The 26,465-nt window shown below is 38.0% G+C and overlaps 1 protein-coding gene across 2 annotated transcripts in view; it reads right to left on the bottom strand.

Moving 5' to 3' along the window:
- Nucleotides 1–22,403: 22,403 nt before the first annotated feature.
- Nucleotides 22,404–26,465, bottom strand: part of LOC137465147 (sperm flagellar protein 2-like) — a 43,629-nt gene continuing 39,567 nt past the window's right edge. For both annotated transcript variants that reach the window (XM_068176937.1, XM_068176936.1), the window contains exon 22: nucleotides 22,404–22,754. In XM_068176937.1, coding sequence (XP_068033038.1) covers nucleotides 22,671–22,754 — 84 coding nt within the window. In that variant the 3' untranslated portion in view covers nucleotides 22,404–22,670. The remainder of the gene's footprint in view (nucleotides 22,755–26,465) is intronic.

The following is a 26,465-nucleotide window of genomic DNA, read 5'->3' as shown; positions in this document are numbered from 1 at the left end:
CCAGCGTGCAGCATTGGAGACAGGACGTGTGTACACCTCTGGATGGAGGATACCAACAACCCTGTGTTTGAGGAGCTCAGTGGTGTGTCCTGGTTGGGTACCACGGGTACCCATGGTCCATCTTGGGACTGGGTGCAGGGGGAACTTTTCTCAAGCTGGTCATAGTTGGCAGGAGCTGTTGGGCTTCTTGGCCCTCTCTAAGGCAAGGGGCCTCCTCTGTTCCCTTGGCTGTTAATGAACTATCTCATTATATCACAGTCTCATTAGAACTTGTATTATGTAAATGCTCAAACAGACTTCATTCTTTGACTTTTATTTTTCTAACCAGATACGCCAGGAAGCAGAAATATTCCAGCCAGCTTCAGATGTAAAGAGGAGGACTTCTACATTAAAAAAAAGGAAAAGGAAAAGGAAAAGGAAAAGGAAAAGGAAAAGAAAAAGAAAAAGAAAAAGAAAAAGAAAAAGAAAAAGAAAAAGAAAAAGAAAAAGAAAAAGAAAAAGAAAAAGAAAAAGAAAAAGAAAAGAGAAAAAGAAAAGAAAAGAAAGAAAAGAAAAGAAAAGAAAAGAAAAGAAAAGAAAAGAGAAGAGAAGAGAAGAGAAGAGAAGAGAAGAGAAAAGAAAAGAAAAGAAAAGAAAAGAAAAGAAAAGAAAAGAAAAGAAAAGAAAAGAAAAGAAAAGAAAAGAAAAGAAAAGAAAAGAAAAGAAAAGAAAAGAAAAGAAAAGAAAAGAAAAGAAAAGAAGAAAAGGTCTAGAATCTTATTTTTTGTTGTTGTTACTTCCTGGCATTTCTTGCCCTTACCTGCTTCATAAACCTTGTTGCATGTATCTTCTCCCTGGCAGAGGTATCTCTCAGCAGTTCCTCAGCTTAAGGTCTGTGGGTTAGCCTCAGGCTGCTCTGAGAAATGTTCTGCTGGCCCAAGAGCAGGAGCATGTGGGAGCCAGTCTTGCTTAAGGCAGCATAGTAATGAGCATAACTGACGCCTTGGGTGAAGAACAAAACCCTGAGATTAAATGGATTTACTCTACAAGACGTGTTTCACTTATCACCAAAGTATTTTGGTCTGCAGAGTGTGAGCAATGCAGGGTGGAAGATACACAGTTTGTCACCATATGTTCCTGAAGAATGGATCCTTGTGTGACAAAGAGAAGAAAATTTTGAAAATTTTTCTGAACTGTCTTTGAGGTTTTGCCACTTACACTTGCTTTGAACTTCCTCAGGACTCATAAACTGGTACCATAATAGCAAGGAGAACTGTTATAATGAGGGAAAAATACAGATAAGCTGGAAAAACCACTGCTCATTAAAATGTAAAGAAGGAGGAATTGATGTGCACTTTAGTCAGGCAATTAAATCTTCTGAGATCAGACTAAAAAAAAACCAGAATAGGCTGAAAAAAGTCAACTTTTTTCTTCTCTACTTACGTAACAGATACAGCAACAGCAGAAACAAGAACAGTCATATTAATAGGTCTGTACTTCTTTTATTTTCTTGCTAGTTTCTAAGTGTCCAGAACTCTACAATAGCCAGAGTTAAACATAAAGACATGAAAGCTTAAATTGTTTACAGGTTATTTGTTTTAGGTCTAAAAGAACATCTACAAGATATATTATTACTCACTTTTGAGATCTGGTAGGAGAGCACCTGTACATGCTCATATACATTTTTCAGACACAATGTTGGGCCAAATCCCTGTCATTTTGGTGACAATGAGGCTTTTTTTTTAATGTATCTTAATTCTGCAAAATGCTTCATTCTGACCCCTGCAACTTTTAAAATTTTAGATTTTCATTCCTCTTAATTAATTTGGTTTTAGAATTGCCTCTAGTTTCAAAATGTGAATTACTAAAAACTGATTAGGTTTAATCTGAATACTTTCTTTAAGAATCTGTCCACACCAGCCGTGGCTGTTTTTGTATATTTAATATCTCACCATTGCCTTCCTGCACGCAAACTCCATTCCAGAAACAAAAGCCAAGAGAATGTAGGAGACACAAATCCAATATATGACTAGTACATGACTCAGAGCTGAAGTCTTTTGTAAGCTTCTGATGAAAAACAGGTGTAGACCTCAGAAAAGAGGAAAAAGGGAAGGAGCAAACAGAGGTGTGTCCCTGTAAAGCAGAACAGATGGACAGAAAAAATCTTGAGGAAGCTGAGGCAGTTGTCATGTGTGAAAGAGCCAGACAAACCTGAAATAGGGTTTGCAATATTTATGTTTATTGTGCTCTGGAGGTGCTGCCACTCTCACTGGTCGCCTTCCTCACCTGGGCAGGTGCAGGATCTGCCTGGCCTGGCCCAGAGCGTGGCTCCTGCAGTTATGGAGGTGAACAACGGCAGGAGCTGAAACTTCAGGGAAAACAGCTGGGGTTGAGTGCAGGTGTTGTGGCAAAGGCAGGATGCCTGTGGCCCCTGGGGAGCTGGGGGCAGGTGGGATAGGAAGGCCAATGGCTCTGAGCTGGGTGCCCTGATGAGAAGATGACCCTGCTGATGTTTGTTCCCTTGTACCATTTCCATGGATTTTGTGCTGCAGCCCTCAGGTGCCAACCCCAGCACATCCTGGTCCTCATCCCTGCTCCCAGAGAGCCCTCAGGGAGAGGCAAGTTCTCCAGGGATGGGCTGAGGAGGATGATGGGTTTCCAAACCAAGGTTTGTGCTGTTGAGGTGAATGTGGACTTGGTTAGCAACTTGTGTGGATGATGCTACCAAAGGGAACCTTGAATATCTGCATAGGTTCCCTTTGCTTCTCCTTGCCCATCTCAGAACATCCCAGTCTTCCAGTGGCTCAGCAAGCAGCACTGAAGAGGCAGCTACAGCCATGCTCACTGTTAGCCACAGGGATAACAGAATTTACAGGTTAAATACACCATGATTTAATGTAGCCTTATTGGTAAGGCTAGAGTCACTAAAATATTCTGAAGAATATTTTTTATAAAACATTTACCTTAAGCAAATGAGCACTAGATAAATATTAGATAACAAAAGGTCACAGGGGAGGGCAATAATTCAAATGCCTTTACATTTGAATATGTTTAAAAATCTCTTCCCTGGTATAAAACCAACTTAAAGTAGAGGAACTGAGAAAATCAGACAAGAAAATCAAATCACAACTGATTGTAAACAATTATCAAAGGTAATAAAAAGGTGTGTATTTAATGTGACTTGGTTTGGCCCAAATTTTATGCACTGAGATATTTAGATGTTCAAAATTAATTACATCTATGTTGTACCAATTATATAGAAGTAATGTTTGAGATAGCGTTAGATTGATGTCTGTAAACCATGGGAAAATATATGTGATCTGCCTGAAGGATTATCCTCCTTTTAAAACATGAATGTGGGGATAGGGAAATCTCCATAACAGGGAAATATAATTATACATTTTCTCCCCATTCACAATGCCAGATGAGTGAGGAGAAGAAGAAATATGCAGAAAAGGCATTGATTTCAGAGGGCTGTGACAGGACCCCCATCTGGCAGAGCTGGCATGAGGATCTGTTGTCCTCCTGTCATAACAGAGAGCATTCAAAAACCACACAGAGATGGTTTCACGTTTGGAAATGCTCAAACTCCATCAGATTTCAGTGCTGGCCAGGATGACACAGGAATCATTCTCCAGGCTGGCTCTCAGCCCAGGAACAGCCTCCACTCTTCCATCCCTGCCCTTTGGGAAGCCTCTTTCTCTTAGTCTCTGTTAAAGCCTCTCCTGGATGCTTTTGGCTGTCTACATTCCTGCTGCAAAATACCCATTTGCTGGCTCACTCCCACTCCTCCCATCCCTCCCTGCTCCTCATGCTCTACATTTCTCTTTGGTTAAGCTCAGGGACAGAACTGCTCTTTCCACATCCCCCAAGGCAGGGTGTCACAACCACCAACACAAGGCCAGCAGGCAATGCTTTTCCCGGCTTCTGCCAGGGCAGGGAACAAAGAAATTTATTCAAACACTGAAAAAAAAGTGATTAGACACAGGGGAAATGTAGACCTGCTGGATACCTCCCTAATCCCAAGGGACACATTCTTAATTGCTTCATATTTCTTGTTTCATTTTAAACTGTCTCCTCCCCCATGTGGATTGAAGCAGGCAAAACCCCCAAACCAAGGTTGATTAGTCTTTCTTTCTCTAGGGGATTAAATTGGCCTATGTTAATGATGTAAAAAAAAAGAAAAGTGACCTAGGACTGAAATCTAGAATATAGTGTCTGCTCAACAGAGATCTTCAGCTGTGGGGTCCATCAGGTCTACATAGCACAGCAGAACACTGACATGTTATTAATATTATTATTAATATAATCATCATCATAATTCTTAACATTATTATTATTATTTTCATCATTATCATTATCATTATCATTTACATGGCAATTCTTTATGAGTGATTGCTGTGACAGTGAGTCTCTACTGTGTAGTCATATGGGACTAACAAGCCTTTCCAGCTCCCCTTTGCTTCACACTAAAGTATATCAGAAAAATGTTGAAAGACAAACAAGGAATTTCACCACAGGAATGTAGAAAATGTAAGAAAGAATATAATCTGATTCAGTGAGAATTTAATATTATTTGGATGGGAGAGCTGAGTGAAAGGTAAAACCAAAAAATCCTGCTCCCAAATATGCTGAGCTTTCAATGCAATATGTAAACTGGCCCAGCAATATTCTTAGTCCAGGGAAGGTTGGTGGTACAGACACCACCTCAGGTTCTGTACACCTGTAGACATGAAAGCTGGTTGCTGGTGCATTATTAACACACAGCTCTGATGCCCCTAATTTATTGTGCTGAGAGGTGGGTTCAGAACACTGTGTCAGCACAGCTGCATCACCACTGCTGTTCATTCCTTGGATCCAGACAAGATGTGCTCCACTAGGTGCTGTGAATGTAACCTGAGGCTGTTTGAGGTAGAACAGACTGCCCTGATGTGGTCTGCCCTGCGGTACAATGTTGTCCAAAGAATATCACCCTCTCTTTATCAGTTCTAATTGTGATACCTGAGATATTACATTGCTTCTTCTCAAGATCTGAAGTGAAAGAGGAATTATTGCACACCTGTAAATTTGTCTAAACAACTTTCAGACAGCAGACCTTGCCTATTTTGGTTTATAAAAATAAATAGTCAGAAATCCCTACTCACACAGCTAATTGCAGTCAACAATCAAATTATCATTTTATCATGTTTTTGGACACGTAAACTAAACTGTAAGGCTTTAAACTTCTCGTTCAGTAAAGCAGGTCCTCCTGACACCAAATTTTCCTTCAGCTTTTTGCTGAAGTGCCCAGAGCCAGACACAATACTCTCAGAAAGAGTCTCACTAATCCTTGTGTGGAGGGATATTGTTGCCACTGCAGTTCTCCACATTCTAGTGCTTGTACACTCATTCTGCATTTACTGGTAACACCTGCTGAATTACATGTCCAAAGCCTTTCCTAACTTCATTTTGGAGCCCTAGCCCATGAACTCAGAGCTTTATCTAATAAAAGGGCTGAGAGAGTGCATACATTGATCATATGACCTACAAATCTGACTTCTGGGAATGTGAGGCTGCTGCTTAGCACATCTATTTTAGTCAGGTCCATTCAGGACACTAATTGCTTAATTTCATGGTGCTGTTATTGCGTTGCTCACATACCTTCCCTACAAGCTGCAGTCAACCTTCCAGCTGCTTGGTCTGCCTATCTGGGGTGTCCAGCGTGGGCTGAACAGACATGACCACAGTTAAAAATTGTGTAATTAGGGAACACATTACCCGGAGTGGTTCTGGGTAATGAGCAAAGAAAGGGTCATTATTCTTTATAATTCCAGCACTGTAGTTTAAGAGATATCTTGCCTATGTAGAGAGAGTAGAAGAACAAAATTGAAAGGAGAGTTAAAAATTGTAGTGTAAAACAGCTCTCAGTGCCTGCAGGGACAGCAAAAGCAGGAGATGTTGACCTGAAGTGGGATGTCCTACCCATCTTAAAACTTCTGAGTGACCATCATGATGCTTGTGGAGAGGTCTTTCAGGAGCTCTGCAGTATCAGCATCACAGGAATCAGAGCATGTGTCCCAGAGAGAAGGAAGACAAAAGGCCGTACCAGTTTTTGGGTCTCTGCACACAGGCATGGTGCAGAACATACCAGCCTTGAAGCTACGGCTCCTTGTAAATTAAGGGATGATCCTACCTGCAGCATTACAGGGCTCGTTCCTTGCTGTGGGTAGAGCGTAGGCCAAGAAGGAGCTTTTTGTTTGCTGTTTACCTTACTGATCAATATTCTAGAATCACAGAATCATTAAGGTTGAAAAAGACCTCCAAGATCACTGAGCCCAATCTTTGGCTGAACCACCCTCATGCCAATTAAACCACAGCACCAAGTACCAGGTCAATTTGTTTCTTGAACACCTCCAGTGATGTTGACTCCACCACTGCCCTGATCAGCCCATTCCAATGCTTAACCACCCTTTGCATGAAAAAAATCTTCCTGACAGACAGCCTGAGCCTCTCCCAGCACAGCTCGAGGCCATTTTCTCTAGTTGCCTGGGTTTGATCCCCAGCTGTCTACACCCTCCTTTCAGGGAGTTGTAGAGAGTGACAAGGTCTCCCTTGAGACTCCTTTTCTCCAGGATAAACATCCCCAGTTCCCTCAACTGCTCCTCACAGGACATGTACTCCAGACCTTTCCCCAGCACCTCAGTGTCTTCCTCGCTGTGAGGGGCTCAACTGGACACTGTGTTCAAGGTGTGGCCTCACCAGTACCCAGAACAGGGCACAGTCACTGCCCTGGTCCTGCTGGCCACACCACTGCTGATACATTCAGGATGTTCTTGGCCTTCTTGGCCACCTGGGCACACTCCAGCTCATGTCCAGCCACTGAAAACCAGCACCTCCAGGTCCTTTCCCATTCAGCAGCTCTCCAGCCGTGCTGTCCCAGCCTGGAGCTGCAGGGGGTTGCTGTGTCCCAAGGGCAGGACCCAGCACTTGGCCTGGTTGAACCTCACACAACTGGCCCTGGCCCGTGGATCCAGCCTGTGCAGATCCCTCTGCAGAGCCTCCCTGCCCTCCAGCAGATCAACACTCACATCCAGCTTGGAGCCATCTACATACTGGCTGAGAGTGCTCTTGATTCCCTCATCCAGATCTTTGATAAAGGTACTGAACAGGACTGGGCCCAGTACTGAGCCCTGGGAAGCCTCACTAGTGACTGCCTAGTAGCTGGATGCAAATATTAACTTTGCTGGCAAGATCTCTTTGCAGTCAGCAGAGGTGCATGTGCTGCAGAAGGAGCCAGCCACATGCAGAGGGGCCGGGCAGTTCCCCTTCCATCCTATCATGTACTCTCTCTTTCACAGTATTAGCCAGGACTTTCTACACTACACAAAGCTGATTTCTCTCCACTATAATGGAAAGAAAACAAAAATATATGCTGATTCTTACTGTCTACCATGGCACGAATTAAAATCAGATACTGCTGTCTGACTTGCAGGAAAGACACCGAGTTTTGTACGTGACAGTTTTTAACTTAGTTTTCATTCCACAGTGGTTTCAATGCCTTAAAAGTAAAGGAAAATGTTAAAACTAAGTCAAAAATTGATCACTCACATGAGCCTGTTCCCTCATGAAAAGGAAGCAATGTTGGTAAAAGCAATAAACATGGATTGCTTGCAGGTTATGCAGCCTGCCCAGCCTTTCCATGACCTTGGCCTGAGGTTTGTTTGTTTGAACATGGAAACACATCTACCTCCCCTGATTTCACTTTTGAAGGTGATCACAAGCCTAGCCCCAGAGCAGCTGAAGCATGACTGCCATGGGAGCCATGAGGTTAAGGTGTCTCTGTTCATGGCCAAAATGTTCTTCTGCTGAACTAAGCCTGTGACAAATCGGCTCACCTTGTAAAGGAAAAAAAAAAAAAGGGAAAAAATCGAGGGAGAGAAGTAAAATTTCTAATATTGAGGAGCCAAAGAGAAAAACCAAGCCACAACAGCCAGCAGCTACTGAAATGCACACTTGTTAGAACCCAAGATTCAAGTGATCAGTGAGGTACTAAGTGCAGGTACAGTAGGAAAGGCTGGCCCTGACCATTGACTTAGGGATGGGGCAGCATTACTGTTAATATCCTCTGTTTCTTCCTGTGATCAAGTAGAAAAGGATATGATGAAGTGTATACCTCTTTTCTCAAGGAGACAGTGATGAAAACTGTGGAAGGGTTGAGAAGTTGATGCTTTGGGGTCTCAGCTCTCCACTCTCCACAGCTCAGCTGGCTGGAGGAGCCAAGCCACCGCAGTGAAGGAAGCCATCTGCATCTGGGCATAGAAGAGAGAAGGTTCCTGCTCCTGTGAGGAGCAGGAAAAGCCAGGTGAGACACAGGGACACTGAGACAAAGGGCCCTTTCACCCAGCATTGCTACCTGCCCCAAGGCAAGCCAGAAGGCAGGGTGATAGAGTGCCTTATGGCTTGCAACCTGCTCCGGTAGCAATACACTAAACTCACTAATTAGAGTGCAGTACCAGTGTTCAAACATTTCCTCATGTCACAGAATCACAGAACCACAGAATTACAGAAAACTTAGGTTTGGAGAAGGCCTCTAAGATCGAGTGCAACCACTAGTGCAGCACTGCCAAGCCCACCACAAAACCATATTCCTATGAGCCACATCTACATCTCTTAAATACCTCCAGGCATACATCATGAAAAATGCCAACCCTCCATCCAAGAAACTGTGCAGGGTGACCAGACCTTCACTTGGGCAAACTGAGGTCAACTTCAGCATTTGCATTCCTTCCTTAAATGTTTCAGATCCAGTAAATTTTAATAAACTGTCCTCCATGGACTCCACCACACTTGGAGAAAAACCAGAAATTTTAACTGCTGGCTGCTCTAAGAATTGAGAATCAGGAGCGTATAGTGAGGTCCTCCACCACCACAGATACATAATTTGTTAATGTCTACAGGGTAATGTTGTAATTCTCTATAGAAACTCCATTTCACTTTCCAGTGGAAATTTTTAGTGCTTGCCACTTTTTCCCTGATTGGCTTCTCCTGTCAATACCCTTTTTTGCATGCTAAAACACTCATCATTTGTGAATGCTTATGTGAAGTGAAATTTGCAGGGAAAAGGAAGTTGCAAAGGGACTGGAATCACGCCTTTGCACTTTTTCAGCTTTTACATTTACATTTCCCAGCTTTCTGATTATTACAGGGGAAAAGTTCCAAGTGGTATTATCCAGTTTAACTCCTGCTCAAGTAAAATATTTTCAAAGTAATAAAAGAGAGGGGGAAAAAGAAATTTCAGTGGGATTTGTGCTTTCACTGGGATGCTTTCAAAATTCCCATTATAAACGTTTTGTTACCAAAAGTTTTATCTTGATTTTCACAGCTGATCAACACCTTAGATTTATCTGTTGCAAGTTAATAACTACCTCTAAGTAGTTGACTGTGTATTTGAGTAACTAGAAATGGATTTCTGTCCCTGAATTTTAGGAACTATTTTGAGAAGGACTGTTCATGGTTTCTTACACAGAATAAAGTTCTTTGTATTTCCCTGTTGCCGAACTGTGGGGCTACAGGGAGCAGTTTTATTGATTACTGTGGATTATCATTCAGCAGTTAAGGGAAAATGTATGTAAAATATTTTTGAGAAATGCCCAGAATTGTGAGTGATTTTATGTTGACTCAGTCATGGCTTAGACTATGCACAAGGAGTACTGATTTCTTTCTGCAGTCTGATGCAGTTACTTTCAGCCTCACAGCAAAGAGGATGTAGAGCACACATTTTAGAAACAGAGTGGAATCAAGCTACTTACAGCACAATGATTTGGACCTATTGATAACAAATCCCATAAAATCTTAGTTTTTAAGATAAGTAAACACAAATTTCATTTCACAGAGAGGAAACACACTCTGCAGTGTGGAGTGTGAATCCTGACAGCATCCTGATCCTGTAGCAACCTTTTTGGTCTACTTGTCCACCATGAAATTGAAGTACCTGAAAAGGATGAGAAACCTGAAAGAGTAATAGAGCATTGTTGGTTAGGCAAGCAGATTGGAAAGGGCACCAACATTTAAACAGAACCACATGATTTGGAATACTTTGTTCTCCTGTGCTATGGAGACTTAATGATGACAATCTTGTTAACAGTAATTAGGAGCCAGAGGCACTACATGAAAGAATATGCATTTCCAGTGAAGTCATGGTGGCTGTCAAACAGCATTTGGGAAAGTCTATTACTTAGGAAGTAATAACAATAAGAAATCCTTTTTTCTGCTCCTTTCTGAAACCACAAAAAGACCATACAAAAAAAAAAGTGCTTTCTTGATCATGAGAAGTTTTCATTTGCACTTTTATATCAGTTTCACTTTATTTTCTCTGAAATTGCTCTCGCAAGTAAAATAATGATGAGAACTCTAGATTTCACTCTCCAGCCAAGCCCAGCAACAGGTGATGCAGAGTGGAAAATGTACCTTGAATCAGAACAGCACATAGCCATAATCTTTCTCTGCCACAAATATGCAGCTTTGGTTCTATATAGGTGCACTCTATCTGCCCCAGGCACCTTTCCTATCTAACAGAGGTTTAAGCTGTCACAGAAGTGGTATTTTAAAAACAAATGCAGAATCTAGAAGTTTCCTGACAATTGACTCATATGCACATACAAACAAGAAAATGGTGTTCAGATAGGAAGTTATCAAAAACGATGCTTTCCTGTTTATGTAGTGGGGCCAATACTTAGAGCTTGAAAAGTTTATTATAGTCCTGAATACTATTATAATGTTCTTATTAATATAAAAATTACCAACCCTTCATGCGCACTGAATTTTTCTGTTCCAAGCTAAGACTAGGCAACTGATGAAACAGAGGGTTTGACATCAGCTTGAAACTGAAAACATACCAGCACTGAGGACTGTGGAGAGTGAAACAAATTTGTCTGGTTTGAATTCATTATTTAGTTGGGCTGAAAGTCTACATAACAGAGATTTTGGAAAGAGAACTGCACTTGATATCTGATTTGTTGTTGATCCAGGTCCATAAATGTTGCTTCCTGCGCTCAGAGGTAGTGGAATGCAGCAGCAAGGGGGTGACTTCCTGTGCAAGGGGTTTTATCATAGACACCAGTAAGGCAAAGATAGCTTCTAGCACCTAATCCATGGAGCTTTCTACCCGTCTTCATCTACTATTAACATATACTTTTAGGAGGAATATTATTTTTATATAACCACTTGAAAATTTATGTCTAATTTTGTTGCTACAAACAACTGCATTATCCATGCAAATAACTAAAAATATGTAGGACTGATACATACAAACTTAAAATTCATCTTTGAAAACCTAAATTAGGTTTATGAGTCATGAGTACGTTGCCACATCTCTGGATCAGTTTATGAATGCCTGGCAAAGATGAAAGGAGCTAAGTGTTGTTTTTTTTCCAAAAGATATTTAAAAATAAGAATTTCAATAACTACAAACAGTGATGAATTTGATAGCTCTGTTAGTGATGCTTGTCATGCAATTTACTCTGAAAGCCTTCCATCTACTGTAAAACCACAAAAATCTAGTGCCTTCAAATCTGCTGCAAGAATTTACTACATTTGAAAGGACAGTCTGTGACGCTGTTTTAGACAGTGAGCTCCAGATTGTTACACTAACTAAACTCAGATCTCTTACTAGGTTTCCCATCTTGAAAGAGATACAGAAACTTTTGTTAGCATGTTTTGTTCCATGTCTTTATTTAAACACTTTACCTAATAGACTGTTTTGTTGTGTAAAAAAAACCCAAAAGTATTTCTGAAAAGAAACTTTTACCTGGCTATATTTTTTATTTACCCTAAAGAAGCAGAAGTGGTTCGTATAGGTGTGGGTGCGACGTGACACTTTTGCCTGTGGTCTATGTGCTAGAACTGTTTTATCTAATGAACCACTAGCGTGCAAGCAACCTGCTGCTGGCTGTACATGTTGGGAATGAATGATTGTGGTCTGCATGTTTCTCATAGATCAGCACTCTGCAGTTACTTAATTGCATAAGAAAATCTCTGTCTTTTGAAGAAGTTTCACTTCTCACAGGTGATAATGGAAAAATCTAATGCTTGGCAAGAGGCACAGTCCTTCTCCCTTCCCCTTCCTTAACCTTTCCTTTCCCTTGCTTAACCTTTCTCTTCCTGTCCCTTTCTTAGACCTTCCCTTCCTTTCCTTAACCCTTCCCATTCCCTTCCTTAACCCTTCCCTTCCCTTCCTTAATTCTTCCTTGCCCTTCTCCAGAACCAAAGAGGAAAAAAAATCATAGCTTACCACTACAATGCCACCACCACTTTTAAAAAAACCTTTTTAACAGAAGAGGTTAACTGGACCAACTTCATGCCCTCTTTAATCCTTAACAGTCACAGACCCTCTGAAGAGGCAGAGAGATAATTGTCCTTTCTGACTACACAAAGACAAGAATCTATGTGAAAAAAAGAGGAAAGTTACTAATTAATGCTATTGATTCTGCAGTTAAAAAACCACACAAGACTTTGACAAGGAGGATGAAAAGATCCTCCAGTGCTGCACTGCTCTGACAATGTGTATCTTTGCCATCTATTCAGATAGGAGGAAGAAAACTGACCTGATATGGAGTTTCCTGATGATATTCACTGTTTCAATGTTTAAAACATGGGTTAAACTCATCACTCATATCTGAGTTGCTGCTGTTACCGCAATTAGTGAGACAGTAATTTCATTTGTTTTGTCTATCTGAAAAGTTTGCAAAGCCCTTCACTTTTAAATAATCATGACAATCAATTTAATGCAGGGACCTTTTAACCACAGTAACGCATGAGGACCTAAATTAGGTCAGCTTATGTTTGTGAGTTTGTTAGAAATGCAGCCTACTCCGTCAAATTAGGTCAGCTCACAGTGTCCTGCTTAGTGAAATGTGGGTCTAGAGCAGGAGATGCAAAACCTTTCAAAACAATAACTGAGAAAGCCAGAGCAACGTGGGAGTACATCATCTTCTCTTTCAGGTCAGCATATCACATTTGGCTCTTGTAAACAGAAGTGAGAAAACATACACCAAATGTCTTTCCTCAGAAATGTCATTATGTATCTCTTCCTCCAATACCATTTACCTGTTCATTTCAATTGTATGCCTGTCTGAATACAACTGCTTTATCAGACAGGTGAATATCATGTAGGAAATTCTACAATATATTCTATGCACAGAAAGAAACCCTAGCAATAAAAACTTTCATTTTCTTCTTAATTAATTCCACAAAAGTATTCCAGTCTTTCTAAGTGTGGTGTTATATTTTAGTTAAACGGTATACTCCGTCTCACCCCTGAAAAATGTAGTTTATTCCAAGCCTGTGATCCTCCCCTGCAGTATCCTGTGTCTGTAATCCCATTGCCCGATCTGTTCTGCACCCACTCTGAATCTCCCTGTTCAGTGTGCCGGGGGGACGGTTCTCTCTCTCTCTTTGCCGGCTCTCCTGGCTGTGCTCCCTCAGCCCCTCTCTCCCCCTCCCCTTTCCCCCCTCACTCCCCTTTCCCCTCTCCCTCAGAAACCATGCTGCCTCCCGGGGGTAGGATCCCCAATAACCCCTCATCTAATGAGCACCCTCAGAAGCCGTGTGGAGTCTCCTTGCCTGCCTGCTGCCACCAGCCAACTCGCAGCCTAGGGGGACCCCCCCGGGGACACCCCAGAGGGTCACCCCCACCCGAAACGCCCCGCTACATCTAAGAGTTATTTTTTTCATGTTCATGCATTCTTTGGCTAAGGAGAAGCAATAAGATAACATATATTGACATTTTCCTTTATACATATAGAAAATACAGATTCTTACCTCACTAAACCCTTAAACATGCTTTTGTTTCCTTAAATTATCTGTTTGCAATCTGTGCTTACTGGGTATTTACATTCCTTCACTGATTACTACCTCTTTAATGATACAATTATACTAGAATAAGAATGATTTATTATCTTACAGCTGCTGCTTAACAGTATTAATTCCCTATCAATAATGCTGACACATACAAGTCTTAAGCTTATAAACAGGGGAATGCACTTCACTACAGAAAATGTGGCACTCCTTACATGAAACTAAAGTATCTGGTGTGCAAAACCTTTTATGGCAATAGAAATTGACAAGACTTTTAGCCAGTCATCCCCAAAACCTGCCTGGCCTCTCTAATGTGTATGCTGCTCTCAGTTGTGCTTAATAGCCTTTTCAAGAGCAGTAGTTTAACCGACCCAGCTCCATTAAAACATCAATGAAAAAATGTTACCTTGAAAATCTCGGACAAAATATTCCTGAAATACTGTGCAGCTACTGCCAAAAAAAAAAAAAAATCTATCTCTACTTGATTTAATATATTGATTTGTTAATTTTTTTAATGAAAGTTGAGTTTGCAGTTCTAAATATAAAGCAAGTAACTGTTCAGAACTGGTATCAGCACTTACCTGTAGATTAAAAAGGACAAGTGAATTGATCTAAAAACCCAATTTACAATGCCTATCTCCGTTTAACCACTTAGGCTGTGCTCCCACTCTGACAGTGCTTAGACCACTTATAAACATACACAATCTAACCTAGATGTGAGCTTAGTGTTTCATAACTAAGCTTCCAAGAGCATTAATGCAATCAAGATCAGCTGTAAAACTCACCAGCAAAGAATTAAACATAAATAGTTTGCCTTCAAATGTTTTGTAGTGAAGTGCTAAGAATAATCATCTCAAAATACTTTCCTGTATTTATAAACTAGACTTGTGTGTGTCAGCATCCATAGTCTCCATTGGGAATTAGTGAAGTTAAGCTGCAGCTGCAAGATGCTTAATCAATCTTATTCTAGTTGTATTATTAGACAGGCATTAATCAATGAAGGAACATATGGTACAACATAAATACCCAAAATGGCACTTCCCCTGAATCCCCCTCAATCCAAGCAGAGGATAAGTGTTGCCAGTAGAGTATTTTAAAGCAAATTGTATCCATATTCTGCAGTTACTAATTTTCTAAGGGCATTTTTTAACCTTTGCAACATATTTACTTGAAATTTGCCTTTTTTACTTTAAAAACACATCAGAAATCTTTGTTAGCTACTTACTGGGGAGACACAATAAAAGATGGGAGAAGAATTGCTAATAGCTGATTTTTAGATGGGCTTAACAGAACTGAAACCACAAAGTCTGACTAGATACCTGGGATGCCTAATTCCAGAATGTGAACTCATTAATGCAGAGAAAAATCCATACAGACATATGAGGAATGGCATCAGAACTCTTTTTTATTTTCCTCTATAAAATAAAGGTTAAGAAAACACATGGTCATTTTATCTAGCTTCCAAAAGAAAGAAGGCTTTTCAGCTTAGAACAAAAAGCATAATAAAGTCACTGGGCCATGGAGTTAGAATTCAAGCTGAACAAGAGTGGAACATTTTCTAGTATTGGAGTGTGAAAATAAATCAGTGTCTGATGTTCTGTGTGCTCTTTCTCCTATTCTCTTGCAATTATAAATGGACACTTTACTAAAAACTGCCAAGAGTACACTTTTTGTTGAGAGTTTTGGGATGAAGTTTCTTGCAGTCAAAGGTGAATCTCCAGATGTAAACTTGGTTTAGTTTGAAATCAGAACAAAACTTCTGATTTCAGTCCACTGATTTCAGTTGAGAGAAAGATTCAGCTTATGAATATAAATACTCCAAAACAAACTCTTGATAGGAAACAGTCTTTGATTTTATCTGTGTACTAGCTCTTTTTTTTTTCTCTTTTTTGAGTTTGTCCTCATTTTGTTCCTTACCTTACCATTGTTTTTGTTGTTTGTGTGTTCAGATGTGGGTAGTGGTAGAGAAGAGGAAACCTATTTCTTACTTCTAATTCATCTGTTTCTGAGAAGCCACCCTAGGCCTTCCTTTGCTCAGTTTTGGATCTTTTATGGAGTCTTGCATTTTAAGCATTTGGGTTAAATTTTGTTGTACACAAGCCAGTAGTGCCCTGGCAGCCAGGAGGGCCAACCCTGTCCTGGGGGCATCAGGGATAGGATCAACAGCTGGGCAAGGGAAGGGATTGTCCTGCTCTGCTCTGCACTGGGGTGACCTCACCTCGAGTATAAAACTGTGGTGACCTAACCACAGTATAAAAAGGATATTAGGCCATTAGAGAGGTTCCAAATGACTGCCAGAAGGATGGTGAAGGGTCTGGAAGGGAAGCTGTGTGAGGAGCGGCTGAGACTGGCAGGACACCTCACTGCAGTTACAATTCCCTCATGAGGGAAAGAAGGGCAGGCACTGACCTCTGCTCTGTGGTGACAGTGATGAGAAACAAGAGAATGACCTGAAGTTGTGTAAGGGGAGATTTAGGCTGGATATCAGGAAAAAGTTCTTCACCCAGAGAATGGCTGGGCACTGGAACAGGCTCTCCAGGGCAGTGGTCACAGTGCTAACCTGACAGAGCTCAAGAAGCTCTGTCTCAGTGTTTTGAAAATGCTCTCAGGCATGTGGGGTGACTCTTGGGGTGTGCTGTGCAGGGCAAGGAGCTGGACTTTGATGATTCCTGTGGATCCCTTCCAATTCAGCTTATTCTACGAGTCTACGGTTCTGTTAGACATAACCTTACTGCAGAACTCTAACCACAAGATCTTCTTATCTTTTAGGCTTCCTCCCATAAACAATGTAAATGACATGTCCAGTTTAAAAACATTCTATTTTCATTGTGTCACTAGTAATCATTATCAGGTTAAAGAGGAAAACATGCTCTAAATCAATTGCAACATAAACAATCTGAGTGTCAGCTGTTATGGTATTATAAGGATTTTTTTATGTTTAATCGAGGCTTGAGTATATTGAACCTTGAGTTCCAAGATATTTCAGCACATGCAGTTTTTAAATACTAGAAATACTAACTTGATTTTTGTACATGCTGTTATTTCCATTAACAATTTAAAATGCCCAGTGAAAATCCTACAGTGACATAACTAAATATTATTTATCTAGTAGTAACTTTTCCACAGGATGAACTATGATTAAGACCTTCTAAACTTACTTTGTCAGAGTTACAGCATACGTGAAGTTCTACAGTGGATCAGATTTTGAGTTCAACAGTTATAACTTTGCACATTAAAAAATAATTTTTAAAACCATCTTGAGCACTGGATGTCATTTGCTGGAAAAACAGAAATTCATGGTTAACCAGGATGAAATTAAACTTCCTCACATGAAAATGTCAAACTGATGCCTTAAAAAGGCTGGCCTAGAACAGAGGCTAGACAGAGCTAAAGAATAAAGTAGGTATTTATTAAAAGGCCTCAATGGATATACCTTGGGCAGCACAAGAGCCCAGCCAGGGCTACACCCAAGATGAACCCAAAATGGTCACAAAATGCACAACCGGTCACAAGGTCTCTCTCTTTTATAAGTTTTGGTCCATTTTCATATTGGAGTTAATTATCTAGTTATAGCTTTAGGTTATGAAGTCCCATCCTTCTTGCTTTTCTCTCTTCAGTCCACAGTTGCTTATGCTCTTGGGCCTGAAACTTGGATCATTTGTCCTTGGTCCCCAGCTAGAGAAGGAATTGTTTTGTCTAGCTACTCTGTGAAGAGAGCTTACTAACACTTAATATGAAGCTCAGAAATACACACTAAAGCAGTACAGAATCTGAAAAATATTAAAGCTAAAACTTAAGGCATCAATCTTATCTCTAATTAAGGAAGAAAAGCTTTAGCTTTCTCTATGTATACATGTATGTATATATATGTGTACATACATATAGACATATGTATGTGTAGATGTGTGGAGATATGCATATATGAATATATATACATACACACATAGATAAATATATAGATATATACACACACATGTATTGGAAACAAAGAAAAGGTGAACCTCTGTCATGAGAAAAGTGAGGAAAAGTTAAGGTTTTGCCTAATTTAAACCATTAATCGTGCATGGGCACACTCCTGACAGGTACTGCTGCTACTTTTTAATTAACAGGTACAACATTCACAGCACAAAATAAGTACAAGTTTTTCAAGAGGTACAGACAACACATTAATGTAGCATGGTCATGAGCTAGGAGCTTTCAAGCCTTTATGGTACTAAGTCAACACTCTGCTATTATGAAGTGTAAGGATGTCCAAAGCATTGCCCCTGAGGCCAAGAATTTGAGAAGTCTTGATGTAAGTGAGAAGCATCCTAAATGTGAGTGTTGATGTCTTCCTGGTATCGGGAAGTCCAGAACTATAATCATCACTATAAACATGACGAGTGTTAATTGCTCGAGGGTAATGATTTTTCTCCATCAACTGCAAGCTGTGCTCCTGTTAACACATGCCAAGATTACTCTTGCTGCCAGGGCACGTGGCTGGCTCATGTTCAGCTTGCTGTCCACCAACATCCCCAGGATCTTTTCAGCACAGCTGCTCCTCAGCAATTATCATTATGAGAGGCTACACTTCCCAGAGGAGCAACTTTTGCACCTTAATTCTTGAATTTCCAGGGATCTTCTATGATGAGATGTTAAACTGCAGAATTTTCATGACACATATTTAAAATAAACTTTAAAGAAAATAGTTGGGGTTTTTCCCCCACTGCCAAGAATATTTTGTAAAACTGGGAGTTAAATTCAATTGCTTTTCTAGTTACAAATAAGCATATTTGTTATAGAATTTATTGAAGGCAATAATAGCAGTATCAACCCAGGTAATTTTTACTGATAAAGTGAACAATACTACAACTTCTGAAATTTTCTGATTGATGTTGCTTTAATTTCATAACTATAACATTGCAAAGAAGTTTGTGTAGTGTGCTTGCTTTTCAGATTTCATTTATCACTCTGTTCTTTCAATGGTTTGGAGAGCTTCTTAAGCTGTCTACGCACAAAAACCTCAGCAGAGCCGAGGCTTTTAACAAAAAAGCAGGCTTCACTTATGAATAATAAAAAAAAGAAAGCATATCTGAACCTCACACTCAGTGGAAATTTTGAGGTAAGGACCACAGAACAGATTGAGGATCTTTTCTTGCTATTATGGCAACGATGTGACATCACTCAACTATATTAAAGCAAAATAACAGAACAAAATATAACTGTCTTTTAAAAGTGTTCTGGTTATTTGCAAAATTTTGAATCTTCCTGTACCAGACTGCTTTCTGAAGAACAAATCTGAAGGTATTCTACTTATATAAAGGAATGGATCATAGCCCTGAAAAAGACTAATATGGAGCCCGAGTTCTGTACAGAATGAAATGTTGAGATTGATTTATGCTGGGAGATTTTATGCAAATTAATAAAAGTATAGAAAACATCTTAATTCAGCAGCGCCTTTTGGTTTGTAGCTTTTTTGAAAGAAGATTTTTGCAGGGATGGAATACAGGTAATTTTAATTATTATGAGAGTATTGATAGCTGTGTTGCATCTTTTCTAAAGCAAACCATCCAAGACATTTTCTATGCAGCATAGACAAGAATATCTAAGTGAAATTAAGGAGTAAATAAAACATTAAAAGACAGCACACTGTGAAAACAGGATTGAGCATGTTGCATACATTTAACTGAAAGCCAAACTAGTCTTTCCTAATCTTTCAGGTTGAGTTTTTGAACTCTGTAGGTTAATATCAAATGGACAGTTATTTCTTCTCTTAGTTCCTGTCACAAACTGTGTCTAAAAGAATTACCTATCTGGATTTTACAACTCTCTGATGAGGAAATTGGCTCATTTAGCTACTTGCTTCAACAGTTCATCTACTTCCCTTATCAAAATCTGCTTGTTATTTTGAAGCCAAGGGTTCCAGCAATTGAATCTACATGGTGTCTACCAGAATGAAAATATATTCTTGTAAAAATGTTATTTGAAACCCCATTACATTTTCCTTTGGTGAAGTAAAGAGGCCAAGTTCCTTGTACTTTCTTATACATCTAGCTACCATTCTTGACATTATTCTCTGAATACTTTCTAGTTTCAACTATACTGCTTGAAGTGTAACTATAAAAGCTGAACATGATATAACTGTAACTTTCCTGATACATCTGAATGTGAAAGTATTCAACATTCCCCCTTCATAAAAACAAGGACCTCTTTCATGTCTGGGTCACAGCTGAGCTGGGAACTCAAAGTCTCTTGAATAACTCTTGTGATAATCAGCTATACTACAGTAGTAACTGTTGAAAAAATACATTGCAATTTTCAGGCCATACATTCTTTGCTTTGTAAATTAAACCTTTGCTTTCCCATAGAGGAGTACGTACTCACTGCATGAAGCTTGACACTTCACCCAACCTACTTCACTTTTTACTATTTTACACTGCTCTGCAATCTGCACTTAATGTCAAACATTATCAGTAATGATTTTATGTTCCATTCTGGGTCACGGGTAAAATTTATAAACAGTGTATGAGAAAGGAGGAATACTTAAAGAATCTTACATAAATAGAAATTTATGATTTTCAGTAGCTGAAGCTTCTTCTTCCTTCACTCAGGTTTATGAATTATAGGGAAGACTTTTTGAAAGTAATACTTTTTTTTATTTTCTAATGGAGATATCCAGTGTGCAAACTCAGAATTAAACACTTAGTAATTAAAGCTGTTTTTTAATAAAAAACTAAATGTGGAACAAAAGAAACAATTTAAAGATTATGAAATATGCAAAAGGCAGAGAACTAAATTGCAATTATTTTCTACTCATGTAATAATTTAATATGGAGTAAAAAGCCAAATTCTTGTGTGAATATATGCACGTTAATATAGATGTTATGTTTAAAAAATATTGGGATAAAACTGAGCAAATTGTCTATGTTATGTGAAGAAATGATTCTCGTAAAAAGAATAATTTGTATGCATATCATGAAGTGTGTTGTCACATGTAAAATGAGGATGTTGAGGTTTTAGCATGGTTTGTGGGGGCACAACAAAGTTACATCTGTTTCTGTACTGGTGTGGTTAGCAGAAAATATGTACACTGAAGAGACATTAACATTTTTTGCCTGAAGTGATAAGCTGACTTGGTTCTATTCTGAGAGTCATATATCACATATAAATGCTTTGATCTGCTACCCCTAGACTTTCCTTCCAAAATATGACTGTCTTTAATCAAAGAAATAAACCTGCCATTATTGACATCAGGTTCTAAAACATGAAAAAGTATTTACTGCCAGACTTATTTATCTGGTCTCTTAGTTGTTGTCTAAGTGTTTCTCTTTTTTTACATGCTGCTGTTGCTTTTTTGATACAGAATTATTTATAACTCAGAAAGGCAATCTAGAAACCTCACAAGGAACATCATAATTTGTGGGTACTATACTATCTCATGCATACTTGGCTAAAAAGTAATAAAGATATATTAAAATGAAAAATTATTCTGTGCAGATAGCATTCTCGGCAAAGGGTAAAGGTTTGTGGTTCCCTATGGGTTATATGACTTCCATGAGATTATTTGTATTCTTAAAGAGCATCATATGTTCAAATACTTCGCTGAATCAAAACTGGGAAAAGACCATTTAAACATTTTGTGCAATTTTTATGAGAGTAATGATGAATACAGAAAAAATATACTCCAGAATGAAGGAGCAGTGTTCAGATACAAGCTACTAAGTCAGTGTAGAATGCCAAAGGTTTGCTAATATCTTGGGCAGCAGACAGACTAAAAATTAGACCATATACTGAGTTCAGATAATCACACTTACCAGTTTCCTATGTTTAGTCTTCAGAAAACTTGATACTGTAGATCAGATGAATACCAGAATACCACTGAAAACCAAGAATTTTTTATGCATCTCCATTTTCAAATTCAGGGGAATTATTTACAAAGAGTGTTCTGAAATGTATGTCACAAAGGCCCATGAAAAAATAGTTCCTATCAACTTATAGTCAGCCATCACTAGACACAAGAGAATGGAGAAATTGGATAAAACTGCATTTAAACACAAAGATCATATTATCCAGGAAAACCAGTAAGACTCAGACTTCATATAGAAAAAGAAACACCCACTTAAGCTGTAAGGAGAATGTTTGACTGAGACTCTACTTAATCTGCCAGAGAAGTCAACATTCTCTAGGTGTCATGGTGTGCCATAGATATTTTAGACAAGCACCTATCACATATGAAAATCTGGAGTATGTGGTGCCCTTGAATGCACTGTGTCAGGATAGCAGGCAGGTTTTTAGCAGGTGGTAGAATTGAGATGTACTGCAAGGTTAGAAATAGAAAGGTTCAATGGCAAAGATTCGTCATCTCCACTGTCAAAAACCACTCCATTTTCGTGAACATGATGTCCAGTTTATCTTGTTCTTGGAGAAAAGAGTTTTCATTAATTTTATTAACTAAATAAAAGATTAATTGATTACAGAATTTAATTCATTAAAATTAATTAATTAATAAACTGTACACATAACAAAAGCTGAATAGATATCTTAGTACATTTAGAAGAATTGGACATATTCTTTTCTTTAACCAATTCTTAATGACAACACTACCATCTCTATTTAAGTTCAGCAACTGGTTTAATTTTATTTAGAAATATCATCAGATTATTTAAGATGAGCAAACCATAACTTTCCCTTTTTGTGGTTTTGTTGTTTTGCTTATTTTAATTCTAAAGCAACAGAAAATGTGTAGTTGGAATGGGATTTTGCTCTTGCAATAATAAACAAAAAAACAGTTCTCATGGAAGAGAGGACTGGACCTGTAAGACACATGTCTTACAGACTTTGAGAAAAAAGATTTCTTAATGTTCATAAACAGTAATTTTTCATACATTTATGTCTTCACATGTGTTTTGCTCCCCATCTGTTGATTGTGCTTCTTCGGATCTTTGGAGAAAGACTTTTATATCCTATGAAAAGGAAAAAGGAAACATTAAAAGTAATTTCATGTTGCAGCCTGAAAACCATAGTAATCACTCCTCAAAACTTGCAGTAATAACACCTGTCTATCCACGGGGTGAGCTTTCCACTGACTAGATTATGGTGAAAAACTAAATTCAGTGGAGATAAATTACAGATTCCCCACATTACAGACAATGTCTTCCAGCAGGGCACTGGAACTCATTCAGCTGAGGTGCTGTAATATCACTGAGATGATGTTTTCATGTTATCCACAGGACTTAATTTCCTTTGGTGGTTTTACAAAACAACACTGTGTTTAAATGCAACTCTTAAACAGATATCTTAAACATCAGCTTAATATTATTGGTAAAGAGAGGTATCGAGACTGTTGTTTAAACCAGTAAATGTTATTTAGAACATAAAAAGACAAATTCTTCAATTAAGGGTTTTTTTTTTTAGTATGTCGTATTTCAGATGGAACTTTAACAAGTTTAACAGTTAATCCTTTAACAAATCCAGGGAATAGATATAAAAAAAATAAGTAACTAACACTTTGAATAATATATACCCTCAGTAGGTTAATTTTATGCTTAGTTCTTTATAACATACTGTCTGATTTGTTATAATTTTGTATTAGCAGAATCTTCTCCATTTCCCATTTCAGCAATACTATCCATTGGAGGATGTGTTAGTAGAATGAACAAGGAATTTCTGTTTTACATTAATAATATGCTGAGCATTCAATACAAAGATAAATATTTAACTTTCTAGCATCTTCTGATACTGTCAGAATACACATTTTTTCCTTTAGGAGAATAATTAACAGTCAGATTTTTTATTTATATGTAGTATTTTTATATACAAGTAGTGCAATATATATTTTGTGCATATTTTGAAGATATAACCTTTTTTCAAAAGCAGAAACTGCCTGTATGTAATGATGCCTCACAAACTTGCAAAATTCCATAAGCATGTCAGTGAATACAGAAATATGCTAAAAGAAAGTATTACCAGTCCTTGGTTTTAGAAGGTTGCACTAATATTTATCTTTGATTCTAGGAAACATTTCACAATAAGGAGGCATTTTTCACCAAATTGAGTCAGAAAAAGTAGTTTCAATCCTGGTTAGATAAAAATAAATGTAGTACTAAATTCTGTCAAAAAACTGGAGATAGAGTGCTCCAACAGTTGTATTATGTCCATCTTTAATGAGGGAAACTTTTTTTAAAGATTAACACATATTATTTATATTTCTTTATTATAAGAAACAATATATTTTATGTACATTAAATTTTCTAAGATTATTTAGGGATGGGATACATGATCAAAGAAGCATAACATAGGTATCTTTTTTCAATGAGGTACTTAAACACGGAGTTGGATTTTCCTTTTCTTGCACACTGGGACATTTAGAACACCACATGAAAAAAGGTTCTCAAGTTTCATAAGTATTACAGTTGCAGCTTATGACTAAAGAGTGATTCAGCAGTACTTTTTTTCTGTCAAAACGTTGATACATGATCCAGTTCATAAGTTGTATTTAATATACTGTGTATGAGCTCTCCCTATGACAAGAAGCTCTTCTACTTTGTGAAATGATACATGGAGTTCTGAATGTTTGTTGTGTAATATTAAATGGCTGCTGTGGGTATAAATAGGTTTTGTTCAACATACTAATAAACATTTTTTCAAATGAACTAATAACATTTCAACATACTAACAAACATTTTCAACAAACTAATAAACATTTTCAACATACTAATAAACATTTTTTCAAAAAGTCATGTTAACTATAGATTAATAGAAATCCCACTTCAGTGGAACTCCTATCTGAAAAAATATCTGGATTTCGTTACTGAAATGATTAACAGAATGAACAACATTAACAGCACTAACCATATGACAAATAATTTAGACTGAACAAGCATAATGCAAGGGCCTGTGCTAAATATATTCAAAACATAAGTACATAGAAATATGATGTGATATCCCTATCTTCAAAAACAGAACTTATTTTAAAGGGCTATGCAGGATTTGAAAGCAGAATAAGAAATACAATGCAATTTATCCAATGCACAATATTTTTGATATTAACAAATTGAATTGTAATTATGAAACTACCTTATCTTCAATAATTGTAAGAATGTAGTTTACTCAAAGTAACAAATACTGCATTAAGCATTAAGAATTATAGAAGTAGAATATATGCCACACTCTTTATTTAAATTTATCACAATCAAAATGCAGAATTACTAAAATATGTGGTTGTTTCTGTATTGCCATATCTGTGACAGTCCCAGAACAGATGGTAAAATTTGTAACAATAAATAATGAGGACTAAAGAAAACCCCTTAATTGACCAAATTGAATAGATTTACACATGCAATGGAAAAAGCAGATTGCTTGCTTCTCCCATCTGAATCAGATGCTCTAATAAAAATCTCTCATTTATTATTAAAGTTATTTAAAGAAAATTTAATTGAGCATGTAATAAAGTGCCCTCATAAACATACACACGTAAGTGTCATCACCTATTCTCAAGGAATACATTTTATCTGATAAGTAAAAAAAAAAGTGTTGATAATGGCAAACACTGGAAAGTTCTAGTTAGGACCACAAAACCTTGTAATCAGGTCAGAAGAGACAAGATGAAAAAAGTAATAGAATTTCTGGGTATATTAATTTGCAGACATTTGTACTAAGGCTGACAGAAAGGTCACCATCATGTAGGATGGTGCCAGCCCACTAGCAGAGAAAACAAAATCCCTGCAAAAGACAATATATCTCACATGGAAAAAAAAATTGAGACATGACAAATAATAATGGTTAAAATTGAACAGGTCATCAAGATCCAAAAGAATCCGGTATCCTAACTTAAATTTGAAAAATTGTATGCTAGATGTTCTCTTTATAGTTTTCAGCAAAACATTTTACTTTCTGCTGTTTATGACTGCATTAGTACAAACATTTTAACTTTTAGCAACCACACCCTGACTTGCTATATTTATCTTGTAAAAGATCTCAAAATAACAGCACTGTGGTTGACTTTCATTTTTATAGACATCTCTGAGGAGAATTTCTGCAAAAATAATTGATGCTAAAAATTTTGTCTCGGAAAGAAAAAAGTTCACCTGTTCCCCAAATAGGGAATTGACATAGGAAAAATCTTCCTGGAGTCTGTATCTAATAGACCAGATTTGCAACATACTTAAAACAATGGCCCCTGGGTCTCTATGCCTGTTTGTTGGTGAATATAAGACTTTTTTGGTAAACCTGAGTGTTGACTTCATGCATAAAACCAAAGTCTGTATTAAACAGTACAGTCAGGGAATGAAATAGTTTGGGTTTAAGTACAGAAACCATAGAGTACTATATCTGAGATAAAGTCAGTATAAGCCGTTTCAAGAGGAAATTTTAAGTATTACAAATAATAACTGAAGCTCTGCATCACCTAACTGTTGAGTCAGGAGATACAGGAATCAATGGAACCTGCCAAATAAGTGGAAAATGTCTAATTTAGGTGAAATGATACCAATATATAAACATGATGTGGGAGTTCCTCTGCACTAGAATATGTGCACTGAAACCTTCAGTTACTGCCAAGATTCACATACACTATCCTGCAGCTTTTCTCATAGACTGCCAATTTTTATACCTGAACTGCCCAGAATACATCCTAACAGCCAGAGATAACACAGGTAATTGATAGTAGCTAATAC

The sequence above is a fragment of the Anomalospiza imberbis genome, chromosome Z (genome assembly GCF_031753505.1).
Source record: "Anomalospiza imberbis isolate Cuckoo-Finch-1a 21T00152 chromosome Z, ASM3175350v1, whole genome shotgun sequence".
Taxonomy (NCBI): domain Eukaryota; kingdom Metazoa; phylum Chordata; class Aves; order Passeriformes; family Viduidae; genus Anomalospiza; species Anomalospiza imberbis.
Note: the sequence above shows the minus strand (reverse complement) of the source record. Positions and strands in the feature narration are given on the sequence as shown.